Source organism: Seriola lalandi, unplaced genomic scaffold (assembly GCF_002814215.2).
Source record: "Seriola lalandi dorsalis isolate HSWRI2012SDOR001 ecotype SW California unplaced genomic scaffold, Sedor1 jcf7180002054351, whole genome shotgun sequence".
NCBI lineage: Eukaryota > Metazoa > Chordata > Actinopteri > Carangiformes > Carangidae > Seriola > Seriola lalandi.
Window position 1 is genome coordinate 801,718 of NW_019524904.1, and position 25,918 is coordinate 827,635.

A 25,918-nucleotide genomic window follows, 5' to 3' on the forward strand; every position below is an offset into this window, starting at 1 on the left:
TGAGCAGCCAAGTGAATCAGATTAAGGAATAACACCAGTAGATGGATGCCTGACGTCAAAGCGGCAGAGGGATCAACCTCCCTCTACCTCATGCATTCCACTTCCTCTGCACCGCCCCACTGCACTTCTCTGATTTTGACACGAATGATTAACGGCCGCAGGATTACTTGTGTTTTCGATCGATACTACAGCATTATGGCGGTGATTAATTCAGCGGCGCAATGAGAGGTTGTCGATTCAGTCATCCGCCGATCAGGGCCCAGCAGTTTAGGAAAAAAGTTACAGTTCTGTGAAAGTTAAAGTCTATTACACATGTATAATTTAATATCTCCCTACATGCTCTTCATAAATTCAGTTTGTTTTTTGTTCAACATTATTTTTGTTACAAGTTATTACAATTTACTATGATGTGAAAAACGTGCCTTGTAATAAAGTGAAACTCAGTACCTTTATGGGCTTTCCAGCTAATCACTGCAGGACATCCCTTATAGGACTAATGAAATACCCAGTCACTACACAAACCTTGTTTTCAAATATCTTGTATGGTTTCAATTTTCCTGAACCGTTAATGGTCGCATTATTGTAAAATAAATATAAAAAGGATCTTGCAGAGAAATTACTCATTTTACGGGGGTCCCAAAGTAAGATTCCAGGCTGAAGGTTGCCTCGCTCCAGGCTTGAAAGCAGCCAGAATTTGATCTCAGTAGTGTGCTGGTTGAGACACAGAAGATCAATGATGATAGGGGACTGAGAGAATCCCTTTACTTGATCACTTTTATTATTATTTAATTTAAGAAGACATTTTTTATTCTGAGATGTCCCCAATAAAAACAAACCATTAGTAGAAAAAACAAAAGGTTTAAATCTGATATATCTGAAGAGACACTATTAAAACATTTTACTATCAAGATGGATGTTCTTAGCAACAAAGAGAGCACTCCCCCAGCGGTCTAACAATGCTTCCGTGACACTATTTTTACTGATTATATAATGAATGAGAAAAACATTCTGTTAATGCTCGAGTTTCAGAGAGAAATGCAGACTACAACACCGCCAAAGCTTTGTACAGGGTGCCAGCATGGAAAAAGACATTAACACAGTGCACGTGTGGATTTGTGTTTGTGTGTGTGTGTGTGTGTGTGTGTGTGTGTGTGTGTGTGTGTGTGTGTGTGCGTGTGTGTGTCAGTGCGCATATGTATGTGTGTGTTTCAGAGAAGGGCTGCACTGAAGTACTCAGCTGGGAGCATCCAGTCAGTGACCCCTGTCTTTCCAACTGTGTAGAGAGAACTCTTCAGTGTGCGTGCATGAGTGTGTGTGTGTGAGAGAGAGAGAGAAAGAGGGTGTGTTTGCAGGACAGAGAGAGAGAGAGAGACAGAGAGAGAGCGAGATAGAGGTACAGCACAAAGAACAGAGGAGCATTGTGCGGCGCTGAGCCTCCTCAGGTTCACTCCGAGCACGTCGTCCACATGCTGCAGCTCACGTAGCACGGCCTGAGGAGAAGTCCTGAACCGCACTGACCTCTGCACTTTGCACTGACACTGACTCACACAGGGCAAGGTGGCCGCCTCACTGTATCTGTCTGGCCGAGCCAGGTTCAACACACTCCCTACACCCGGGGAGGAACAGCACACTCACTATACACATGCACTTGTTTCACATTTAATATTCAACACTGGCGCACTATCCCCAGCACATTCATCTCCAGCACAGATATTGGAAAATGAAAAGTGTAATTCCTAACTGATAATGCATCCTAAATCAAAGAAATGTTTTTTTTTTCCCAGAAAATCAATTGTAGTAAAATGTGGACACTTAAAAAGTAAAAATAAAAAATGTAAAAAAAAATGAAAATGAACTTCTTCTCCTAAACAATAAATTGAAAATATCTGACTCTTACTCTTAACCAATTATTCAAATTAATTACAAAAGCAAACTGCAGCATCAATGCTAAATATTATTAATTAGAATGTCTAAGCCTCTGTTAACAAATTCCCTTTAAAATAAAATTACTATTGATTTATCTGGACAATAATTTAGACTGAAAAGAAGCTAAAAAAATGCAAAGTTATTAGAAAGGAAAAAAAAATATTTTTATTTGCTAAATATCTATAATTGTTCATTACCTAAATATTTAATGTGTCATGTGCCAGTGTAACCTAATGAATAGATTTCATGAAAAAAGGGTAACTGGTATACGAATTCAAATAAGATTTTGGCACTCTAACAAAAATTTGTCATAAATCTCCAAGGGTTTTGGAAATAAACATAAAAAATGAAAATGTTATTTGCAGGACATTTTCTTTCCTCCTCTGCTGTTACAACCGAAATTTGAAAATAAAAACATCTCCTATTTTTCCTTTTATCGGTCTCAGCGTGATGGTGTTTTCCACAATCAAGTTTTACGGTGTGCCAGCAGGGCAGCGTGTCCACAGGGACTCTCTGGAGAAAGAGGTGAGTACCAGGTGCTGCGAACCCTCTCACACTATTACCACCACACTGTCATGGTTTTCTGTCCCATTTTACCTTGCAGACACCCTCCCCCAACCCCCCAAGACAACAGGATGGCACCACAACAGCTGCATGTTCTGCAGCTTTGTCCATTTACAGCATATTTACAGAGAGTCTTCATGGATGTTTTTTTTTCCCCCTTTAGTTTTTGTGAAATGGAGCCCGCCGCGAAGCGCAAAACATGGAGGACTCATTTTGTGTAAGCAACTTGCAAGCATGGAGGCACCAAACTAAAATGGAGAGGGTGATTTCATTTTTTGGAGGGGGAAAAGAAGGCGGTATAGTAGGGTTGCAACATTCTCCTCAAACATGGACTTGGAGCACCCTCTACCCATCACAAGTCAAAATGCAGGTCCGCTCGGCCCCAGAGTCGTCCCATTACTATGTCTGTAATTGTCTGGGAGCCAGGCCTTGCTCCTGCTCTTCAGAATTTTAACAGAAACCATGAGAGGGGAGGCTTCTTTAAAGGCTTCATCAACTGTGACCAACCACGGTCAGCAGTAACCCATGTTATACAGGCCGCAGTTATGACACCCTCAAAGGGCTGCCCCTGAGGAGGCAGGCGACAGGGAGGGGGGTACAAGTGGAACAGGGCCTCAGAAGTTTCCCACCTTCCCTTGAACCGCAGCCGCACATACTCGGCAGGAGGTGGACAGGGGCAGCTTTGAAAAATAACACCTTTGTGATCCCCAGTGTTTGGGGATGGATCGTGGTCTGCAGATGGCTCCAGATACTCTCTCTATAGATGGATGAGAAAGAAAGAGAGAGGAGAAGAAACAGACCAGACACAGGTCTTTTTTCATCTGTTTTATACCTGAGAAAAATATTTTTCAAAAGTCAGAGGATTGTGATGTCCAAAAAAGTTTCAAAACATAATCGCATCTGAACAATTCATTATTCTATTCTAACTGTGAAGATTCAAGTTTTTGCATCCAGAGACTGAATAGGTTGCACTCCATGCTCAGTTATGCTGAGAACATGTGCAAATATAATACAGAAGAAACTACAAAGATGCTCAACAGTAAGCAGTTTTATGACAGTGCCTCCTCTAACACAGTCACGATGATGAATATGGGCTGCAATTAAGTTATACGAAAAGTTGCCATCATTCTGAAAGTTCACACGTGTCCTGCATGTGGCTAGCTAATGGGCGTGAGTGGAAAACTAAGAAGCAGACACAGGAATGGGGAGCCAACAGAGTTTTGTACAGGGGGGAATAAATTCAGCAATGGTGACAGCGTTTTCCCCTCAGTCTGGGAGAAGAAAACAGTACGCTGAACTTCTAACCCCCGGATTCTGAAATCATTTTTAGCTGCAGTTGACAGTCAGTAACCGGCACTTGACAGCGAGCTCACGAAGGCTAGTGACACTTTCCTGCAGCTCAGCAGGGCCCTTGAATGATCCAACCCTCTGTAAAGGTGATCGGCTGTTGTGCTGTTTTTCTTTCCTTCCTCTTGGCTCTCACTATGCAATAGAGCAGGTTTGATCCCTTCTCCACCTCATTTACATCTCTCCCTCTCTTTCTCTCCTTGTTCGGTTGCTAGCATCATATAAAGATCAAATAATTCAAAGGCAAAATGTCACAGTATGAAACATCCTCTTTTCAGTGACCATTGCAGTGCCCATAATAAATATCAGTGTCAAAAATGATGGACTTTGTTCAAGGAAAATACCCAGATTGATTTTGGTAACATTACCTGTTTTCTTTGAAACTTTAAATTTCACGTGGACTTGGTCTTGGAAGGTTTTCTACCCACAAATTTGAAGTGATGATTGTGTTACAGTATTCATATAACAACTCAGCTTACAAAGTCAGCGTGAGTGCCAGTCTGGGAGCTCAGTGCAGAAGACAGTGCCTCCTGAAGGCTTGTTTTGCCTCCAAACAGCTGTGGTGCCTCTTTTGTGTTATTTGGAGGGCCTGTTGCCCCTGCTCTATTCAGGGCTTTCACACCAGTCTCACTCACTTCTCACTCCCTGGGTTCCTCCTCACAGGTCATAAATTAAGCGGAGGGAGGGGGGAGGCTGGAGATCAGAGAAAAAAGATCAGTCAGGACTTTATTTCAGTTGGTTTTTTTTTATCACATATTCTGTGATATAACGGCACAGAAAGAGTTTCATAAGTTTAATAAGCAACAGTAAAGAAGCAAACCTGCTGCTTGGAGGGGAATTCAAATCCACAGACAGACTAGTCTGTGGATTTGTGAGTGAAGCATTTTGGGTTTATCCACTTGGGGCCACACTGCTGTTGACACTATATGTTATTTTAATGAGTGTTGCTGCGTCGTGGTTAATGTGGCCACAGCTCATGGCACAGAGGTGTTGCGAGGCTGTGTTTGTGTTTGTGTGTGTGTGTGTGTGTGTGTGTGTGTGTGTGTGTGTGTGTGTGAGCATGTGTGTTCATGAGAGAGTTGGTGGGGAGTGGGGTGAAAGAGGGGGGTAGAGGGGGCAGAGGGGGGGGTCACAATATGGTTATGGTGACAAGCGCTGGGATAACTCATGCCGCCTCTCCTGTCAAAACAAAGACTACTTGAAGTGAATGAGGCTGGCAGCGATGTACTTTACGTTTCTGGAGAAGCTTTTGGTGCAGCAGACTTTCATTTTTCAGTCATGTGTTCAGTTAGACATTTAAAAAAAAAAAAAAGCATTATGATGGACATATTGTATTCAGTAAGGTCACCATACTCAACCCAGCAGTGCATACTGTGACAATGACTTAATGACATTAATAGGGGAAATATTGCACAGTTCAGTGGCTTGTATTGCGTGCCATTATCCTTTTGTGATACAGAAAGATCAAAATTATGAAATATCATTCGACACATGTGGGATCTATTCAGCAGTATCACAAAACTCCCATTGAAAAACGGTTAAATGGCTTTGCATGAGGCTGTGTACGGAACCATATGGACGCCTCCACATCTCCTCATTTCATACATGTTTCTTTTGACATCAATAATGCCTCGGTATCCAGTGGCGTTTGGAACGCATCCAAAACAATTATAAAGTTGCCGTGGAAACTGAGGTCCTGTGCCAGGGTGAGGCATACTGTCTCCGCTCAGATAACCGCATGGAAAGTCACAGCAAACAAAGCACTTGACAGGGGTGCAGAAATGGGAGAAATAAAAAGAGGGAGGGAGGTGAGGGATGGGCAGAGGTGAAGAGACAGAGATGGAATAACAAAAGCGGTGAATTTGGCAAATTTGGACATCCACGGATGATGAAAAAATACTAAATAGATTTGCATTTTTTTTGTACGTGTGGGTGTGAATTACAGGCATATTGCTGTGATGTGGATATTTATAAAACCTACTCTCCAAATATTACAGGCAAAAGTCAGATTTAGTTATGTTGAGGTTCAGCTAAGGGTTAAGGCAGGTAATACTATGTGCTTGTGTGTTTGTGTGTGTACATGAATGAGGATTATCATGGCAAACTAACACACAAGCCCTATGTGACACACTATTGCAATCGTGTGTGTGTGTGTGTGTGTGTGTGTGTGGAACACTGGGACTGGAGTAATGTATTGTAACCTTATGCTAACCTAATGAACAAGAGGATGAAAGCGGTGTAATGGAGGCATTTTTACATTCATCTTTAGGCTCCTCATTATGCGGCGAATATGACAACCTCGTTAGGAGTGCACGAAAGATTACCCATGCGAGTAAAGAGCACCACCTTCACACACCAAAAAAAAAAAAAAACACAAACACAGAAAAATTGTAAAACAGGTAGGAATGTAGTGAGCAGAGACTGTACAACTGGTACACACACACACACACACACACACACACACAAACACACACACACACACACACACACACACACACACGCACGCACACACGCACACGTGCGCACACACATACACGCGCACACACACACACATTCAGACCCCTGGTGGGAGTAACTGGGCTCTTGGAGTCAGAAAGACAATCTGACTGGCTTTCAAAGACCCCTGACTGTCGGCTCTGTTTATTCAGATGGGAGCGGAGAACGCCACCATTTCAAAGTCATTGCATTACTTTGTTTTGATCTCACTGATGAAGAACATAAGTTTCAGAGCTCGTGTTGGGCAGTCAGAATAATAAAATGGGCCCTTGATGCTACCAGCAGTTCAGCTTATTTTGCATGTGACAAAGTGTCTTTAAAGCTTCATTAAATACATGACACAAAATGTAAAAATGAAAAAAAAGTATTGTAAAAAAAAAAAAAAAAATATATATATATACACCCAACTGATTGTATATGCAGTGCTTCCTCGGCTATTTCAGGTCACTGTAAGCAATTGCTGTAACATGAATCAATTAAAACATGTTTTTAGTTGTCTGTGCCTGAAGTGTCAGCAGATCTGCACGCGAGTCATCATTTGTTCTCATTAGGGTTTCTTGGAGAAATCAGTAGCGCTTGAGGAAATCAGGTAATTTGTATTCGCAAATAAGGATACTCGACCCAACAACGTCATGTCATTTGTAACAGAGTAGCAAGTATGTTTGTGAGTGTGTGTTCGTGTGTGTGTACTGTGTGTATATCTGTGTGTGTCTATTTGTGACTATTTTGTTTTACAATGAAAAGGCAAATTCTGCATTAGTCTTAGTAATGGCCATGAGGCCGAGCATCATTAGCTCAACACTGCTCTCCAGTGGATACAAAGTATTATAACCTGCACATAAAGTTCAAGTGCACATTAGCTGTGTGTAAAGATTTTTTCTATTTCAGCTTCTTACATTTCTGTTTTACAACTTACAAACAGCATGCTGTTAACTACTGATGTTTGAAACAACACAAACAACAGGAAATAGTTGCCAACAAAATCCTAAAACCTAATCTGGTAAATGAGCTTCATTGTGCTTCTTACAGTATGCAAGAAAAGTTAGAGATCACCTGTTTCACAGGACATTTGTCTCTCATTTGTTTAGCATGAATTGCTTTTCAGTTTCCATCAAGTCCCAGCTCTATTACATGTATTCTATCTGCCAATAGTTGCTTCTTAATTAACATGGTAACATTGTCTTTCTCTACACTGTTGTCATCAATAAATTTATCAGATGACTTATAGTTAGCAGGCTAGGTTTTATGAAAAAGCAATCCAGTTGAGCTGTGACAAAAATATAAGTGACGATGACAAAACAATCTGCTGACTAAATCATAATAATTTTTATGAATCATAAGACTTTTTCCCCCCATGCTAAGATCTCAGGTATATCTGCAGGAAGTGACATCATCTTCTGGTCACTGTCTACCGCCTTTTGCCTTATAATAAAAGCACAAAAAACACAATTTGAAATACTATTCAATTCTTAAGTTAATACATTTTCTACCTTTATCCCCCATCGTTTTCAAAGGAAAACAGACTCAACACCTCCCTGAACTCTACCTGAAACATGTCAGAAGGAATCCAGCGGTGCCGTTTTTCAATGTCCTCACGAGTGGTACCTTGATCTATTCAAAAGCATATCCAAAGACCTTTTACCTTCATGTCTCTATTGCTTGCGTGTGCTGCTGAGTGACGTGCACTACAGCTTTGTGGCTACAGCTGTTAAGAATTACTCTACCACTGCATTGTAGGGACAGCACAACTATTGTGTTTCTCATAACATGCAATTTGCTAGAACGCAACAAATTTAACACACTCTGTGCTTAACACCTGATAGTATATGCACAACTTCAGGAGAGCAAGGCTATTATTGGAGCATAGCATTCATTCAGTCTTCATGCATTGTATCTACACATATTCCACACACATACTGTTATTGAAAATGTGTGTTTTTATGATTATAAATAATAAAAAATCTGCATTTACTCATATTCTGACTGTGGGTGGGTTATAGGGATGTTTGTGTGGACATTAAGTATTAAAACACTATCTTTTAAAAACATTTGCATAGACTTTGCAGCCAGTTAAACTTCTTCTCTTTCATGCTAATATCCATGTGCATGTGTCATTGCAAGATGAACAGGTTTATCAGTAGACTGTGATGTATTCAACGTTAAGTGGCTTATGGCCTACTTGCTAATAACACTGAAAGCAGCTGACAGTTTCATACAGTGATAAACTGAGCAGTGGTTTTAGACCAGGCGATGCTCATTGTCTTACATCATTCTTACATCATACTGGCTTCAAATACCATATGGCCATGGCCCAACACATCACATGCAAACTTGGAATGGGAGATATTAAAAGAAATAACAATAGAATCCATTACATCGTAAAATCTAAATCCAACTCCGTATTTAAAATGAAATAAACCCCAATATGCGTCTGAAATGTCACTGTAAGACATGTAAACAAGAATAAAATCTTCAAATCTGGTTGATGTTTGTCAAATATCAGTTTGGTGTAACAATGTCTCTTGGTATTAAAGAAAGACAACAGCAGCTTCTCATAGCATAATCCCAGTTTAAAAATATCCTTATATTTTGAAGTAGCAAAAAGAGGCTACTCCAGATTTAATATTTAAACTGTGCCATGATGTAAGGTTGTTGTTGGATCTCATTGTGCTGTGCATGTTGTGTGTTTGTCTGTATTAATGGCGACATCTAGAGGGTGAACAATAAAAATCTTTTGCTCTATTATCACTGTAAATATTCCTGACACACTCCCCCAATGAATCCTCTTTTATGCTGCTAACAAACTGTTTACTAATGAGAAACACCAGAAGTAGTCCACGGCTGCTGCAAAATGAGCAAACCTATATGCACTCCCTCTATATTGCAGCCTGTTTAATTGTGCAAATTGGCAACTTATCGTTAGTCTGGTCTTTTCTATTGTTGGCGATCCTGTTCTAGTGTAGTCTGTTCTATTTGGCTCTGTTGTGCTCAGTTCTACACTCCTGTTTTGCCATTGGCGCATGAATATGGGAAGTATTATGACACCGACCAATGAGATTAGAGGTTTATTCCACGGGCTTGGTTCCGGAGTGGCCTGTTATTATTTTATGTAGCAGGTGAAATATCGGTGAGTATTTCTGATTCCGATTATAAGAGTTATGTGTCTCGCTGCTAATATAAATGTAGCCTATGTAAGACTGTACTTCAGTGTTGGCGGTAGGAAGTCGCTTTTAACAACTCGCTGTCTCCTCTGGATGAAAAAGTAGACAGATCACCCGTCGGCGTGCGCTCTCTTTACCCACTGACGAAACGTTCATCACTCATTTAACATAATGAGTCACAGAGATGTGCAGTTAAATGACCTACATTTTTAGACACGAGCGGCGAAGCTTGTGTGGGCTTAAGGCCTGTTGTTGTACGTGTTAACACACACAGAGTAAGAGGATTTCTCATGGTGGTGTCTTCCCGTCAGAAGCCCGTCACTTCCAGATAAACCAAGAATAACTGTGTCGCCCACCATGCGGGGCTGCAGCACCTCCCCCAGGCTGTGGGCGTGCTATAGTCTCCTTCTCCGTTTATTCGTGCTATTAAAAGCCTACACAGTACAGAAAAAGTACAATGGTGCTACATTGCTGCTCACACACGATACACAGACGGACAGAAAAAACCATATTAACCGCTGTCCGTCTGCCGTGATATATCTCCATTTGTTTATGACTGTCACGCAAATGCACACAAGATGGCGCCATATCTCCGTTTTCATCAACAGGTCTCCCTCCAGTCTGACAAAATGAATATGTATGCTGTGCCCAGCCCGGGAATACCCGGCTGTCCACCAGGACTAGAATACCTGACTCAAGTAAGTATTTAAATTATTGTTTGTTTTTTCTTACACATATGTTTAATGAAGTGAAAGTGCCACATACTCCAGTGACCTATCACTTGCATATCGCTGTTAGTCAAGGGATAGATATTCCACATCAACAAGCCTGTGATACCACATTACAGACTAATACAGTACTTTTCTCAACTGATGCATTTCATCAAACTAGTACATCTCACACCGTACATGTGACAAGGCAATGTTCCTACAAAATAAATACTAAAATTAAATATGGCTGAATTCTATTTTAACTGCAACAGTTTCAGGGTCCTGCTACTGTGCATGCTGGCTCACTGTCACACTGCCAGTGGCTTAATGGGACACCGAAATAGATGGGTTTCCAATTTAAAAACAGTCAAGAATGTGTCAGCAGCAGGAGGTATAGAAAACTGATTCCCACAGTGTCATGATAGTATATTTATGGACAGTTTTAGTATTTAGAAATAAACCTACTGACTGGAAATCTGACATTGTATGGGGTAGCCATGCTTGCATTTCCAAAACTTTGTTTAACCACACTAGTCCTATCAGTGTTATATTAGGAATGTAAGCATGTGCTTTTATTGGCCAAATGCAAAATAGGAGCACGTTTATGCCAACTTTCTCAACACCCCCCCACCCCCACCACTACTGAACCACTGCCTTTAAAAGGGAAAGGAAATCGCAGATTTAAAATCAAATGTATGTGGTTATCTGGTTTTCTAGGTGGATCAGCTGCTCATCAAACAGAAAGTTGAGGTTGTTGAAGGTACAGTAAGTAAACATGCAAAAAGAAAATACTTCTGCTGCTGGGTTTGTTCTGTGCAGTCACGTGTGTTTGGCAATAACATCTTCATACATATTGTTCGTCTCCATACAGCCCTTGTTGGTTTCGAAAGCAACAACAAGTATGAAGTCCGTAACGTCATGGGTCAGAATGTGTTCTACGCTGTCGAGGAGAACGACTGCCTGAGTCGACAGTGCTGTGGTCCCATGCGCTCCTTCACCATCCACGTCCTCGACAATTTCGGACAAGAGATCATCACCGTCACCAGACCACTTAAGTGCATGTCTTGCTTCTTCCCTTGCTGTTTGCAAGAGGTGAGAGGAGCCACTTTTAAACACGCTCACCTTGTGAGCACCTTATGAAATTACAGTGTTCAAGATGGTTCTGGTTCACTATATTGTTGACACCTCACATCTTCTAGTTTTACATGTATTTTTGAAACAGTTTCTATTGAGGATATGACTACAAATCACACTCTGCTCTCCAACAATCCTTCACTCAGCTGGAGGTGCAGGCTCCCCCCGGTAACACAGTGGGGTACGTTGTGCAGCAGTGGCACCCATTCTCCCCTAAATTCATCGTTGCGAACGAACACTGTGAGCCTGTACTGAAGATCCATGGGCCCTTCTGTGGGTGGAGCTGCCTTCCAGATGTTGACTTTGAGGTGGGTTTATCTAAACACAGAAATCCATTAAATTTGTGAAAACATAACACGACACGGTAACATCGCCTTCTGGGAATTTTTCTTGTAAGGGATCCTCCTCGTGCTCTGGAAAGCAGGAAATATGTTTCCAATCAGAGCGTGCTATAGCGTAGATGAAGCCATCGCACAGGGCATGCACTTGTGTGGTACAGTGTGACCATTGTTCCATGGCTCAGCTGGTTTTATTAGACTGAGCTGTGAAGGGATCTGGGTCAGTGATACAGACCTTTAACCAGACCCAGAGGAGGGGTAACTGAAGCATGATATTACCGTCCCGGTGCTTCCTTAGCTGCTTTGAAGTTATTACTGGGGATACTGAACTCCAGTTACTGTGGCAGCAGGCAAAAAGATGCCATTGGATGGGATTATGGATTGTACAATGATCTCCTTCCAATATAACCAAACAATCCTAATGCAACACATGTCAGCAATTTGTCCTCCATGTAATTCTTTCCTCAGATTTTGACACTGGATGAAGTCAGCAAGATTGGGAAAATCAGTAAGCAATGGACCGGACTTCTGCGGGAAGCGTTCACAGATTCAGACAACTTTGGTATCCAGTTCCCCATGGATCTGGATGTGAGAATGAAGGCTGTAATGATCGGTGCATGTTTCCTCATTGTAAGTGCAATAACAAGCATTTTAAGATAACATAATATCAACTTGTCAAAAAGGAGCATCATTGCCTGTGAAGTTATATTTGTGTAAATTAACTGCTGCCAGAACTGTGGCTATTACAGATGCAGTAACCTCATGTGACCCAGCTTTTATGGGGAATGTGTTTCACCAGTAGTCGGAAATTTCATGTACCTGCCACTTAATGTACCACTTAGCCTACATTTTGTGGGAAATGTGACCTGAAACCACCCCAATCACCACAAATGCAAAACAGCTTTACAGAGCTACTTTCTGTAGTAGCACGAGTCACATTTGCTAAAAATGCTGCCGTGACTTCTCAGTGAGTACTTCGAACACCTTGGCTGATATATTTTAACTGAATTTAGGCGTTAGATTAATTTTAATTTAATGTGTTTGCTTTTTAATTAACATTTTGTTCTTTGTTTTCTATACAGGATTTCATGTTCTTTGAGAGTACTAACTAGGAGCCGAAATGGATTTCCATGAAAGCATTCAACATTCCTGGAAGAACAAGGCCACAAAGTCACAATGATCAGTCCAAAAAGCCCTAACACAAAACAACCTTCAAACGGATAGTTTAAAGAAAGTACAAGGAGTTACCTAAGTGTTATAATTTTGCATGAACAATGAAATAGAAGGTTTGTTTTAGTCTTAGCTGCTCAGGTTGGTTGTTAAAACATGGGCTGTGAGTGTCTTTTCTTACTACTAAAAAAAAACTTGAATAGAATGATAACATTCATATACAAGTGACTGAAGAGGGAACACTATTACAGACAAGTGCTATTATTCAGTTTGTGAAAGAAGGATTTTTGTCATTATAGTTTGGATGCAAAGACGGTCAACCTTGTGTAGTTTGGTCGTATTAATAGTCAAGATGTTAATTTATAGAGAAAACTATGTTTTTAGCTATATTGTGTGAGACCTGAAGGACTCATGTAATATAGGCGATTGCAGTCTAGATATTCAACTCCCTTATTTATTTATTTTGTCTGTTTAGCACTTTGTCAACATAGAGCAACGTGTGCGCGCACAGCTTTGTGTATGTGTATGTGTGCTATGAGTGTATTTCTGTGTGTAAACGGAAACATAAAGTATCACAGGATACAAAGTATATTTACAATGCCATAATAATTATGCATTGTCAACTAAGTAGGTTTTTTTTTTATTTGGGAATGGACAGGTTAAAGCTGTGTGCTGTACCAGTCTTGTCCACAAGAGGGAGCTAGCTTGTTGTGTAAGAATAACCCAACACAGCCTAAATGAACAAACTCAATACTTGCTTATGCCATAGGTTTTTATTCAAATATCAGTGTCTGATGACATGGTTTATTTTTGGACAAACTCAGGTTGAAATGCATGCTACAGTCATATAGTGTTGGCTGCTGCTGGCTACAAGAATTACGCATCTGCGCCTAATACTATCAAAATAAGGATAGATTAATGTTTGAGAGGAGGTTTTATACATTAAATCATCTAAATATACATGTCATATGTCAGATTTTGCTTGAATATCCTGCTATCAACTTTAATTTTGATCTTTTCCACTGTTACATTACACATGTGACAGCTCTGCACATGTCAAAATGTCAGATAAAACCTTCCATCAAATGGCCATTGATACTGCTGTGCACCCTGCATCATTGTAAAATTGATTTAATGAGAATGGCAATCTGATTCGGGATGGTATAAAGTGAAGCATTGTAGCAAAGATATTATTTATGTGCTACATAAACATTAAGGCCATTAACATTTTTTTGTAGCCTGATAAAAGTTTTCTCCACATGAGACTCTGGAAAACTGTTAAAAACACCCATCTTAAGTAATTTTAACAGGTATCAAGCATAAAGGCTTTTATTTTTGTATAGAGTATTATAAACTGACAGCTGGGAGACCTGGCGAAGAGACTTTCTTGTGTTGCCAGTGTTATTTTTCGGCCTTCAATGTAATGACACTTGTTTGTACTATTACAAGTGTATTTGTCTTTCAGAGCAGCATTTTTTAAGATCAATTTTTAAGACAAACAACATGATTAAGTACTTAAGATGGATGTTTTTGCAGTCTGTTCTGATTTCATGGATTAAGTTGTTGAGAAAATACTCAATTTATGTACATTTTAATTCTATTCTTGCCATTAACTAGCCTGATCATTTGGCATGTCATGTTGAGTAGAATGCATCAATAGTATAAAATTGCTGCTACTACATCCTCTGAAGCCTCTTTGATTGTGTTTAAAAGCCAAAAATTTAAGTCAGAATGTGATACAAAGGGAATTCAGCTATGTCTAGTCAGTCATATGAGAAACAGTTAAAATACTTATTCTTCTACTTTTGCACTAATACTGTGAACTGATGAACCATTTAGTCATGCAATGAATGCAACCTAACTCTGTGAGCTAAGCTTAAATTGTGCAAACAGTCAATGGAAACACTTCAATAAAACACAACAGTGTGACGTGTGAAGATCTTTTCAATTTTTTTCCTTACATCACTGGATCAATTAGGCTTTAAAAACTACTTGATTGTTTCAATCTGGCCTCTAGTCATTTCAATATAGTTACTAGCTTTGAGTGTTACAATAGTCGGACCTTGTAAAGGGTAATGTAAAACCACTGAGCCTTGCTTGTTAATTAGTTGGGTTCACACGCTACTGTAATTACCACCTTCATCTTATTTTAAGCAGTCTTCTTAAACTGCTCAGGTAAAATTTCTTTCTTTTCTTTTTTTTTGCTGCAAAAACTGGACCGATTACGTCAAACGTAGATGTCCTTGAACGATAACATGAAAAGCGAAATGAGAACATTTAATTTTCTCCCTTTTCAAATAAGCCATTAACCTGAAGCTGTTAACCTTGGGTGTAACCTAAAAAAAAACCTCTGCTTTTAAAGATTTTTTTTAATCACACATCAATGAAATGAGCTACTCTGGGACTGAGTAAAGAGGAAGGCTGGAATAGAAGGTCTTGCTTCAATCCTTGCTGTTTCTGGTGCAGTTTGGAACAGCTCCTGTTACCCCTCTGGAACAATAGAATCTTTTTTATTATGATATTTGATTGACGGAAGAGAAAAAAAAAAATCACCCAACATTTTTGCTGTGGTCAGTGGTGATTCTAGTGATACTAAATATTTGATACCACGTCTCTTACATTTAAACTTTCCTATAAATAGTTTTTTAACTATCTCAGTATCTTCTATGTCTTTGCAAGTCTTAGTAAATGCAATGTTTTTTTGTGATGATTTTTACACATTGCCTGGCGCGACTTTCTGGAACATGTGAGGCAGTACTGCTCGGAATTCTATATCTTATGAAGCTGTGGTTGGAAAACAATGTGAACAGTGGAGGCGTGTACATGTAGGGCCAGAGAGGACATGGATAGGGATGATTCCTTTTTTCTTTTGTAATTCCATTTTTTGATGATATGACAACATTTTCTGGCAGCATGGTTCTTGCAAAGCCTGCCTGACATTTAAACAGTTCACTTTGGTCCAGATTGAAGTATTTCAACAACTATTACATGGATTGCAGTTATATTTTTTGAACAGATGTTCATGGGCCCTTGCGGATGAATCTTACCAACTTTAGCGATCACCTGATTTTCCTCTAGCCCACCATGTGGTTGTTCCATGACTTAACACCAAAATTCATCGAAATCTGTTCACAATTTTTTCACTTAAACACACAAACAAGACCACAAACAAATTTGGAATGAATTCCACTACCTACATAAAATGGTATGCTGCATGCTGGTAATAGACTCGCATTTAAGCTGTTTTTTCTCTTCCCTCTATAACACCATTTCTATTGTTGCTGTAGGCTCAAATGAATTGCTGCTGTAATTTTTGATTCTTGGTTGACATTAAACCTTAAACCTTTGAACTCCTTGTGACCTTACATTCCAAGTAATTTCACTGAAAACTTTGTCCAACTAAAAGCCTGTACAGGAACAGCTGCGGTTAGAAGAGATTAATGTGTAACTGCCCACTGTTCCCCACAAATTCCTTGCAAATGAACTGCTGAGACTTCCTTAGAAATCATCCTCTCTGGGGCTTACACCACTCTGGAAGAGACCTGATCTGTGAAACTTTGTGCTGTAAGATGAAATGATACAGAGCAACACTGCTCCTTTGGAACGAACTGAACAACCAGGCCACACACAAGGGATGGCACTGATGTCATTGCGGCAATGATTTGCTAGCAGACACATCCCAAAGTGGAAAAAACACAGCTGTTTCCTCAAACTACAGTATGTGGGATTCTGTTTTTGTGCAACACCCGCATTGAGTTCCCTAATAATTAGACTCCTATTAAAATATGTGGCCCGTTAAATGTGTGATAATTGTAGGTCACATGTTTTCAAAAATGACACAATTTGTTACCCAATGGAATTTGAAGTCTGGGAGTCCGGAGATGCAAACAAACTACAATACAAACAACTTGCCTTGCCTTTGTGATTGCAGCAGTTGTCGTAAATAATCAGCCTTGTGTTGCAATGAATGACACATTCAGTGTAAACACTCTCACTGTGGGCTGAGGTTCTATTGTTTGTTTCACTGAACTGCTGGGTTTACGTACTGCACACACTTTGGATAATTGTGAAAACACCTTAAAATGAATTGACTGGTAGTGTTTTCTGTGCTGTTATGGTTGTGATTACAAATCAGTGAAACTACAGTCTTAATGGAAACTATGTTTTAACTCTGTTTCTGGCCAACGTTGGAGCTCAGCACACACTGGCAGCTAAATGCAGTTTTACTCAATGTTAGGGTGATTGCGGCTGGCTCCCAGCAGCACACAGTAACTGGAATTTCTGGTATCAGTGCTTTAAACCCACTGCAATAAACAAATAGCTGGAGCGACATCTGTACAAACGCAGCCTAGGAAACACTGCATTCACACAAGTGGGGGGAAAGACAGCAAATGTAATATAAAATGGGGGTTGGTTATTTACTGTTACACTGGTATTTCCTAAGAACAAATCAAAGTCTGGAGATATTTTAGAGTCCTGTCGCCTAAAAATTCCCCTTTTGCTTTAGTAACTATGTTTTATAGGAAACAATCTTCCTCTTAGATGCATTTTCAATCAACATATTGTAATGACAAACAGTATGTTGAGCGTCATCTGCACTGAACATCCACAGTAACTCAGATGACTTGGTTATGGTTAGGAAATGATCATAGTATTTAAGTAGCTAGTACTAACAATAAGTGGGACACAGGACCCAAATCCCAGTCATTTCTGGGTATTATAACAATGTCACCCTTTCTGAACAGTAAAAAAAAATATTCAGTGAATGGAATCCAGGCATTAATTAAGTTTCCTCCAAACTATACCTGGCTAATCTAATTAGTAGAGTATAAACATATTTTTTAAGATGGTAGTAGAGGATTAATGCAAGGGTGAATCCTCTTCTCCTCATCCTACTTCTGGTGTGTTTTTGGAGCCTTGTGGTTTTAACATGGCCGCCTAATGGTGACATTCAAATGAAAGGCTGGGTAAAGAGCTTATTATGTGTAATTTTCAAGGAAACTGCCCAAAAACCCCAGCCTATTCAGTAGAGATGCAAATTTATGGGACTGAAAATCGCACTAGTTTTAAAGTCGCAAACAACTTCAACTGTTCATTGATTCAGAAAAAAAAAGTACAGTCATTTGCTTTACGGTAAGGTCAGGATTAAAAAACAGATGAAAGATCGTGATCAAAGTGAATTAATCCATCGAACCCCTTTCCCCTTTTGCAGCCAGACACTGGGGTGACATTTAAAATGTACTTGCTGTGCTTGTTAAAGTTCGTTGGTCTTGGATTAAATGTGGTGTTGATGAAACCCCTCCCAGAAACTCATAGACCACACCATGAGCCAATGGATGCCTTGTGGCCTCGTAAGTGAAAACCAACGTAGACAGAAGTGGGCCAGGGATGACGTAGCGATGATTTGTCAAGAAGATGAGCTGAGTGAAGGAATGGAGTGCTGCCCTTTCCATTGATCTGTACTAGTAATTTAACTTTCTGCGGAGTGATCAAAGCATTTTGGATAAAATTAAAACCCTTTCTTTCAAAATCATGGTGCAATTGTGGGTTCCCCAAGAAAGGTTTAGGGGCACCATGTGTCTCGGGTATGTGACTCACCACCAATTGCAAAACCATCCGGCTGTACCACCAAAAGAGGGTAACGTAAAAAATAGAGTAGAAAGAAGTCCAAGGTGTGTCCCAACCACTGACAGGTCTGTGATTTTGGCTTAGATATTGCCTAAAGCAATGCACTGGCAAAAATGAAAGGGAGAACACATTGTTTTTTAGATTATACGGTCAAAATTATTGATGGCCGTCATAAAAATCGGTAGATGAATGGAAGAACAATTTCAGAGGTACTTTCCCATGTGTCCACCTTTTTTCATGGACTCCTCTTTTTCCTTTAAGGAATCTTTAGCTTTATGTTCAAAATTAGGGTATGTCCTTTAGAGTCTCCCTGATGAATCATCTGTTTCTACTTTCAGCTTGATTAAATTTAAACAGCGCCTGTAAACCCACTGTCTCCACAACAGTGCTTAAAATAGATGATGCTCTACTGTCGTCAGGACACTGCAACACTGTTTAGTCTTTTACTAATGCAAGGACCATAGAGGCTGGAGGCTTGTGTGTTTTATTTGGAACTGAAATAAACCAAAATTAAAAAGCAGGCTTTGGAGCATGCCACCTGTGCAGTAGGAAAGTTCCCAAGAGTCAGTGCTCTCTTTTCAGGTTGGTGAACAGCTGTATTTAGCTGTACGTCCACGTGTGCTTGCAGTCCAAAGTCTGCTATCATCCATTGACACCCAAGCTGATATAGAGTGGGGATAATTATGTGCAATTGTGCGTGGTTGCCCTGATGAGCTCCTGGCTTTCTACTCCATCCTCACCCCTCTTACCGCAGCAGTCTCTCAGCTTATGCATGCTGTATATGGCAATTTCTGTGTAATTAAATGTAATTTTCACCCACACCACATGTAGCCTATACTAAGTTTAAACTTGCCATCAGTGCCACTGCCGCCACTGCATGCAGTTAAGAGGTGTCAAATTCTAGAAATCTGCAAATCCCGACCCAGTAAAGATACATGGCTGAAATGGATGGCCTCATGATTCTGACAAACTTCTACAGTATATCATGTCTTCCAGCACAGGGCTCTGATGGGATTTTAAACCACTCATACAAGTTCTGGACATTTTGTCAGGGTTTAATCAAATCCAGAGGACATTTCACTAGCTTTTCTAAAATGTTTGGTGGGTGTTCAGAGTTGTGCCACTGAACTGAAGCATATTCCCTATCACATCCCGCCAACATGCAGCATGTGGTTCTCTACCACAAACACTTTAATCTTCCAGCTGCAGATAGTTCCCTCACTAACCCACAGGGCAAAAAGTCCTTTAGATATTTGTCACTGAGCTGTTATATAACAGATTTTTTAAAGCTCATTTTGATTGCAAATAATAGCATTGATACCTTTGTAAGTCTGCCTAGACGACTTAATTTGTATTTATTTGAGTTTCACAGTAGGGGGGATTTCCTTTTTAGGTTGAATGTGTTCCCATTTGAGAGAGAGTTAGACAGCAAGAGTCCACTGGTAATTTTCTCTTGAATTCCTATGAATGTGCCTGGCTTTCCTTAGTGTCAGCTGCATGCTGAATTAAAGTAAGGACGAATGGCTGAAGTCCAATTCAAGTACTCTACGTTGAGTTTTCTGGCATGGTCCTAAGTTTTCGAGGTTTATCAGGGCCCCACTGAAGTGAAGCAATTTATCTCATAAAAAAAAAGTTCTGCCTCTACTGCCTCTGCATTCAAAAACCATGAATGCGGTGAGGTCATTGAGTAAAACAATCTGGGCACTGGAAGTCTCCGCAACTGCAATGCAAAGTGTTTAGAAACGGTTTGAGCCACAGGGCAAGTCTGTTACTCCTAATAAGGAATGAGAGTCACAAATGAGACAAAGCATTGATTTCAAGGTCAGCTGAGACACTAGGAGACACAGATAGAATCAGACGGTAAATGGAAGCTGGATGTAATGTCTGGTTTCTGTTTTCCTCTTCATTTCTCCCTCGTGTGTGAGAGCACACTGCTGTAGGGGAGCAGGAGCAGCTCTAGCATCTGCAGCTCAACTATTTCATAAATGTGTGCCGTCACTGGTGAGATGAGGTCATGGGGTTATCTACTGTGCTGTGCAGAGGAATGGCAGAAAGTACAGCTGAAGTGATTATTTGGTTAATCCATCGACCAAAAATTTGACAACTTTTTTCAAGCCAAAAATTCCCCCAAACTCTCTTTCTAGCTTTTCATACTATAAATGATTTTATTATTATTATTATAATTATTATTATTATTATTATTTCTTTAGTCTTTTCTTTGTCCGATAAAACAAGCAACATAAAAATGTCACTTTGAACTCTGGGAAATTGCGATGGGCTTATTTCTTCACTATGTTCAGACAACTTAGACTATCAAACAATTAAAATAATAATAATAATAATAATAATAATAATTTGCAGACGAAAATATTCGACAGTTGATGCACTTCTCTAATTGTTCAGTCATCACATTATAATGAGGTCAAGACCCAGAACTGCAACAAAAGAGTTAACATCATAAGGGGAGGATGGTTCTTTCTGTGTTCATATATTTAATTTGGCTAAAACTCCAAATGTTCTGTACCATCAATGTCCATATGGTAGTAATGTACAGAACTTTAATGCTAGACAAAGGTGGTGTACTGTCATGTACAGAGAAGTGGAAATCTGGAATGGTTTGCCATCAGACATTATACATTTAACAATTAAAACGGTTTAAAGAAAACCTAATCCTAAATATGGAGTCGTTCCATACATGACTATATGATCATTAAAGAGGAATTTCTTAGTCATTTACCATCAACTATTTCTGAGCTGTATTGTACTGACTATTATGTCCCATTAATACTTATGTTGTAGAGTGGGTACTTTTTGTCATTGTAGTTGTTATTATGTTGTTGATTCATTGTATTTTTTCCCCTTTTCTTTTACCTTGGATTTGATCGTACTGTTGTGTGTGGACGGCAGGAGTAGTAGTTGCTTAGGGTTGTTCGGGGATCAAAAGAAATACATAAAAAAAATGAATAAACATATAATTCAACTCTGACAGGGAACAGCTTACATAACAAGTAGCTACTGTTTACTGTTGGTGTGTTTAGAGAAAAACACTGCACAGAAATAAACACACACAACACTGATGGTTGAGGAAAATACTGCACACAGGTACCCTACAACCTTTAAACCAAGGGGAGAATCTGCTCGAACAGAAGACTAAGGTGTAATTTATAGTGAAGATGAAGGCCATGATTGGCTACTTGCCCAAAACAACATGATATTAACCAATTGGATAGAAGCCATGAACTGTCCACGAACTGGATAGTCACTAACCTACCTATGATGATGAACATAGGTGAGGTTTATAGTTGCCAGAGAAAAGAAGCCTGAACATAGAACATCTGGAACACATTAACGTGATGTGTTCACTTTCTTCACCTAGCACACAGTCGGTACAGAGTTTGTTCTGGAAGTACACAATTATAACAAAGTGAATAAATGATACAACAAATGATTCAAACTAATTTTACTTCCACAGTACATTTTTCTGTTAATGACTGTCAATGCAGGACTTTACTGTAACATTGTATTTTTACATTTAACTTAAGAGAGGGATCTATATAGGTGTTCCACTGTATAGAGTCACTGTCATGCTAGACTGGCCTATATAGACTGATAAAACAGGGACATGTGCACTACTGTATGTGATCTGAACAAAGGGAAAATAATGAATAAAACAGTTTTAAGGTGTGATATTGAAGTTTTATTCCAGGGCTTACACTGCTGAGTCTCTGGGCAGGGTGTACTGTGGAGGGGGTTTAGTGTTAGACAGACGCTGAGTGCGCAGGGGGAGGGGACCAGGGGAGGGATATTTAACAGTTTGGGGGTGGGGGGTTCAAATACAGCTGTGCTTAGTCACACTTTCGCGCAGGACGTCCCTGTGTCAGGGGTGAATACCGTTATCTTTCCTCCTCCACCGTCTCTCTCTCTCTTTACGGGCAGGAATTTCACCGGGAGCCCAAGTGGCTGCAGTTGCAATTAAGGAACCACGCCTGTTGCTCTAAGTCCCCTGAATTGCAGTACTTATAGGCTGCTACCCCTCCTTGGAGCAGAGCGAGCCGTCTCAAGAACCGCTTGCCCAGAAAAAGTGATATTCACCAGAGGATTCTCTTTTTTTCCCCTTTTATTATTTCATTATCGCGAGAGCGCACATTACGACCCCGCGGGGTTAATCCTGACCACTGCTGTGGGTCTGAGAGGAGGAGGCGAGAGTCCAGTTGGTCCCCCAGCGCTCTGTCCGGGAACACGCACTATAACAGCTATGGAGTACCTCAAGTTTTGCTTTGTGTTTTCATTCTGGATCAAGTTTTCAAATTGTGTCTACTCTACTGAAACACCCCAAGCTCCCGCGCCTCTTCCTAAAGGTAAAACAGCGAGAAAACTTTTTACTCCCTCCTGTTGTTGCGAGTGGGTCGCCCCGAACTCTCACGCAGCCTAACGTACAGTAACGACGCATGAAGCTCCATCACATCTCAATGCTTTTCCATGTTTGATCGAGCTGTTTAGTCTCACACCTTTTAGCTGCATTTCCGAGCTCTCGTGCCAATTGCGCAAATTGTGCAAATTGACCGGCAACATGATGTTACAGTAGAAGGGGGTGCAGGTTGCGCCACACAGGCGTTTAATTACATGATTGTGTTTGACACAGCAAAACTGTCTGTGGTTTTCTCACAATCCTGTTTTTATTTATGTTGTCTGGCTGCATGTAGCCCCTGCTTTTTATATACAGATGTCAGCTTGTTAGAAATAAGTAAGCAATTAGATGCAGGTCTTTGATGGTTTCTTTTGTTTTATTGCTTTGCATGTATACATAAAAGAAAGCTAGAACAATCATACATGAGCCGTGATTTACTTCACATCAGAATACGAGAGAAAAACCCATTAGCATTGGATTTTAATTATATGTTGGAGACACAGAGAAGCGCCTGTAAACCTGTTATAATTGAAGGTTCATGGAGCAGAGCCAAGCACAACCTGCTCTTACAGTTGAGTGCTCAGCTGTTGAGACAACCTATACGCTGGTGCATGTACAGGTTTATTGACTTGTTTGAAAATCCTCGCCCCATTAACATGTTGCTGTGGCTAAATTGCACTAAATTACCCTCAAATGATTTCAGTTAAACACAGCTTTTGTCACAGTCACAGGGCATCTGGTAAAACCCGCAGACAGCAGCATAAACGGATACATGGGCATATGTCTGGAAATCTGATGCTTTTCTAATGCTGAATTTTGCTGAGGGAGGCGGTACGCTATCAGGGCACAACAGCTGACTTCAGTCTCCACAGGCTCTTACTGTCCTCTGGTCTGGAATAACCTGGGTGTATCCCACACCGTAGCCACTTTAACTTTTTACGATGGTTAACATGTTTGTTTGTGTAATCCTTAGAACAACTAGGAAAGATCATAACATCAGGGAAGAGGGAGCTGGTGTGTTATGGTGTCTAAATCATGACTGACAGCAAAGTTTTCAACTAAATTAACCTAGTAAATGAAAACTTTCATATTTAATGTGACCGTGCAGACTGACCTTAACACCTGATTATATCTAAGTATTTTAACTGGATTGTCTTCAGTTTTGTATTCACTCACCTTCCGTGTTCATATAGAACGTTTTGAAGTGCACTAAAAATTTGATTTGTACATTGTGGCACCTTGCTACGATAGTTGAATGAAAATGATAAGCAGAAACGCTTTTTTTTTTTTAAATGCCAGCCCAATAGACCAAGGCCTAAAACACACTACAGGAGGCAATTAATCATTAAATGCCAGTTTGATATGTAGCACAGATGTTCTTTTATTTTTCTCATTCTAATCCAAATAGGATCCATATGTTTTTGACTAGGACATAATGATATAACACTCTAGCCCAGCAGCTATCAGCCGTTGGGGGGGGGGGGGGGGGCTTCTTGGGTCATAACGTCAGACACTCATGCACAACACCTATTAGATGATGTATTAATAGTGTGGAATATCCATTTCATGAGTCATTTTCCCCCCACTTTTAATTTCCTTTCCAGAGAAAGTAAGAAAAGTATTCGTGTGAAAAGAGAAACAAATAACTTTAGTACTCAGTACGATCATATTGAGTCTTGGTCAGATGGACTACGGATTAAATACGAAGAACAAGTTGTTCCGAGTGTTTTAGACTTACAGTCCTCTTAGGTGGGGCAAGATGCTGGTCGTTATAGCAACGGAGGTATTAAAAAGCACAAACAGTAGTCCGTAAGGCACCAGTAAAATGCTGCAGACTTTACATGACATGTAACACACGTATTCCTATTCCCTTATTTGTGTCCAATGCCAGCTGTGAGAAAAGAGATGTAGGGAGAGTGTTTCTCTGCTCAGACTGATTCTGATGCTTGTCAATTCTTTTCTAAGAGCGTAGTGCCTCTCCATCGGTCGTAGCACAGATGTGAAAGGTGCTACAGGGACAGTGAACAGGGACAGTAGGAATGCAGAGCTCTTCCCATTTCTCACCTATGCGCACCTGGTCAGTCACTGAGAACAGCGGACGTGGCTGTCGGTTTTGGAAAGTTACAAAAACTGGGTGGTGTAGACCCCCACTGTCCAGGCGTCTGAAAGGAGCCTTTCACCGATTTCTGACTGACTGTGTGAACAGCAGTATTGGATTTAACTAGTTCTTGTGGTGTAACTCTAAGCCACTGCATAGCTCTGTTCATGACTCATGAATTGGATTCTGTCATTTGATTTGCATTCGGAGTCATTTTACAATATTGGTCTCCCAATAAGTAAAATGGACGAGTCAGAAAACCACTCGATTAGCTTCTGTCAGGCGTACTTCAGAAAACAATTTTTCTCCAGTGTTTTAACTGTCCTTTGCCAGACTGCTTGGTAAACTATGAAGTTCTAACAAGAAGATGCCTCTATCTGAAAAGTGTAAAAGCTCAGATGATCTAAAGATCTCAAAGGGGCCCTCTGCTGTTTTATCTCAGCTATATTTTATAGAGTTGTAAAATTTTGGCATTATTTACTTGGAGACACCTTTTGTATTCCTGACAGTTACTAGTATATATTTCTTGAGTGAATGTTTATGGGAGGCCGGGACAAATACCATTACTCAGTATGATCGTCTGCTCCACCGTCCCATGGAATTGGGTGTTTTTAGATTAGACCATTCCCAGACATCACTGACGTGTCAGCAGGCAACATTTTATAGAGAAGAAAAGGAAACTCCACCTAAGGTTGTGCATGCCTTATATACCGGATAATGGCGCTCTCTATTGCCTGTAATTCCAGTCTAACTAACTAACAAACCCTGTTGGCAGGCTAAGCCTGCAATCATGTCATAGAACATTGTCACTATATCACCACAAGGTTGATTCTGTGCCACCATTTCAGCCAAATATGTGTTGCGTTGTCTGCTTTTATCTTAGCTGTGTCTGAGGTATTTTCCGCCAACTATCAAACCGATAAGAACAGCAGGATATC

General features: G+C 40.2%; 2 protein-coding genes across 3 annotated transcripts in view; both read left to right on the forward strand.

Annotated features, from left to right (window-relative positions):
- The first annotated feature begins 9,419 nt into the window (after positions 1 to 9,419).
- LOC111656225 (phospholipid scramblase 1) lies at positions 9,420 to 14,783 on the forward strand. Its single transcript, XM_023407869.2, has 7 exons — positions 9,420 to 9,460; positions 10,103 to 10,192; positions 10,922 to 10,964; positions 11,076 to 11,296; positions 11,485 to 11,646; positions 12,145 to 12,306; positions 12,759 to 14,783. The coding sequence occupies exons 2-7, from the start codon at positions 10,124 to 10,126 to the stop codon at positions 12,786 to 12,788; spliced, it is 687 nt and encodes a 228-aa protein (XP_023263637.1). The 5' UTR covers positions 9,420 to 9,460; positions 10,103 to 10,123; the 3' UTR covers positions 12,789 to 14,783.
- Positions 14,784 to 22,328: 7,545 nt separating this feature from the next.
- Positions 22,329 to 25,918, forward strand: part of plod2 (procollagen-lysine, 2-oxoglutarate 5-dioxygenase 2) — a 31,190-nt gene continuing 27,600 nt past the window's right edge. For both annotated transcript variants that reach the window (XM_023407925.2, XM_023407926.2), the window contains exon 1: positions 22,329 to 22,832. In XM_023407925.2, the coding sequence (XP_023263693.1) occupies positions 22,730 to 22,832 (103 nt within the window). In that variant the 5' untranslated portion in view covers positions 22,329 to 22,729. The remainder of the gene's footprint in view (positions 22,833 to 25,918) is intronic.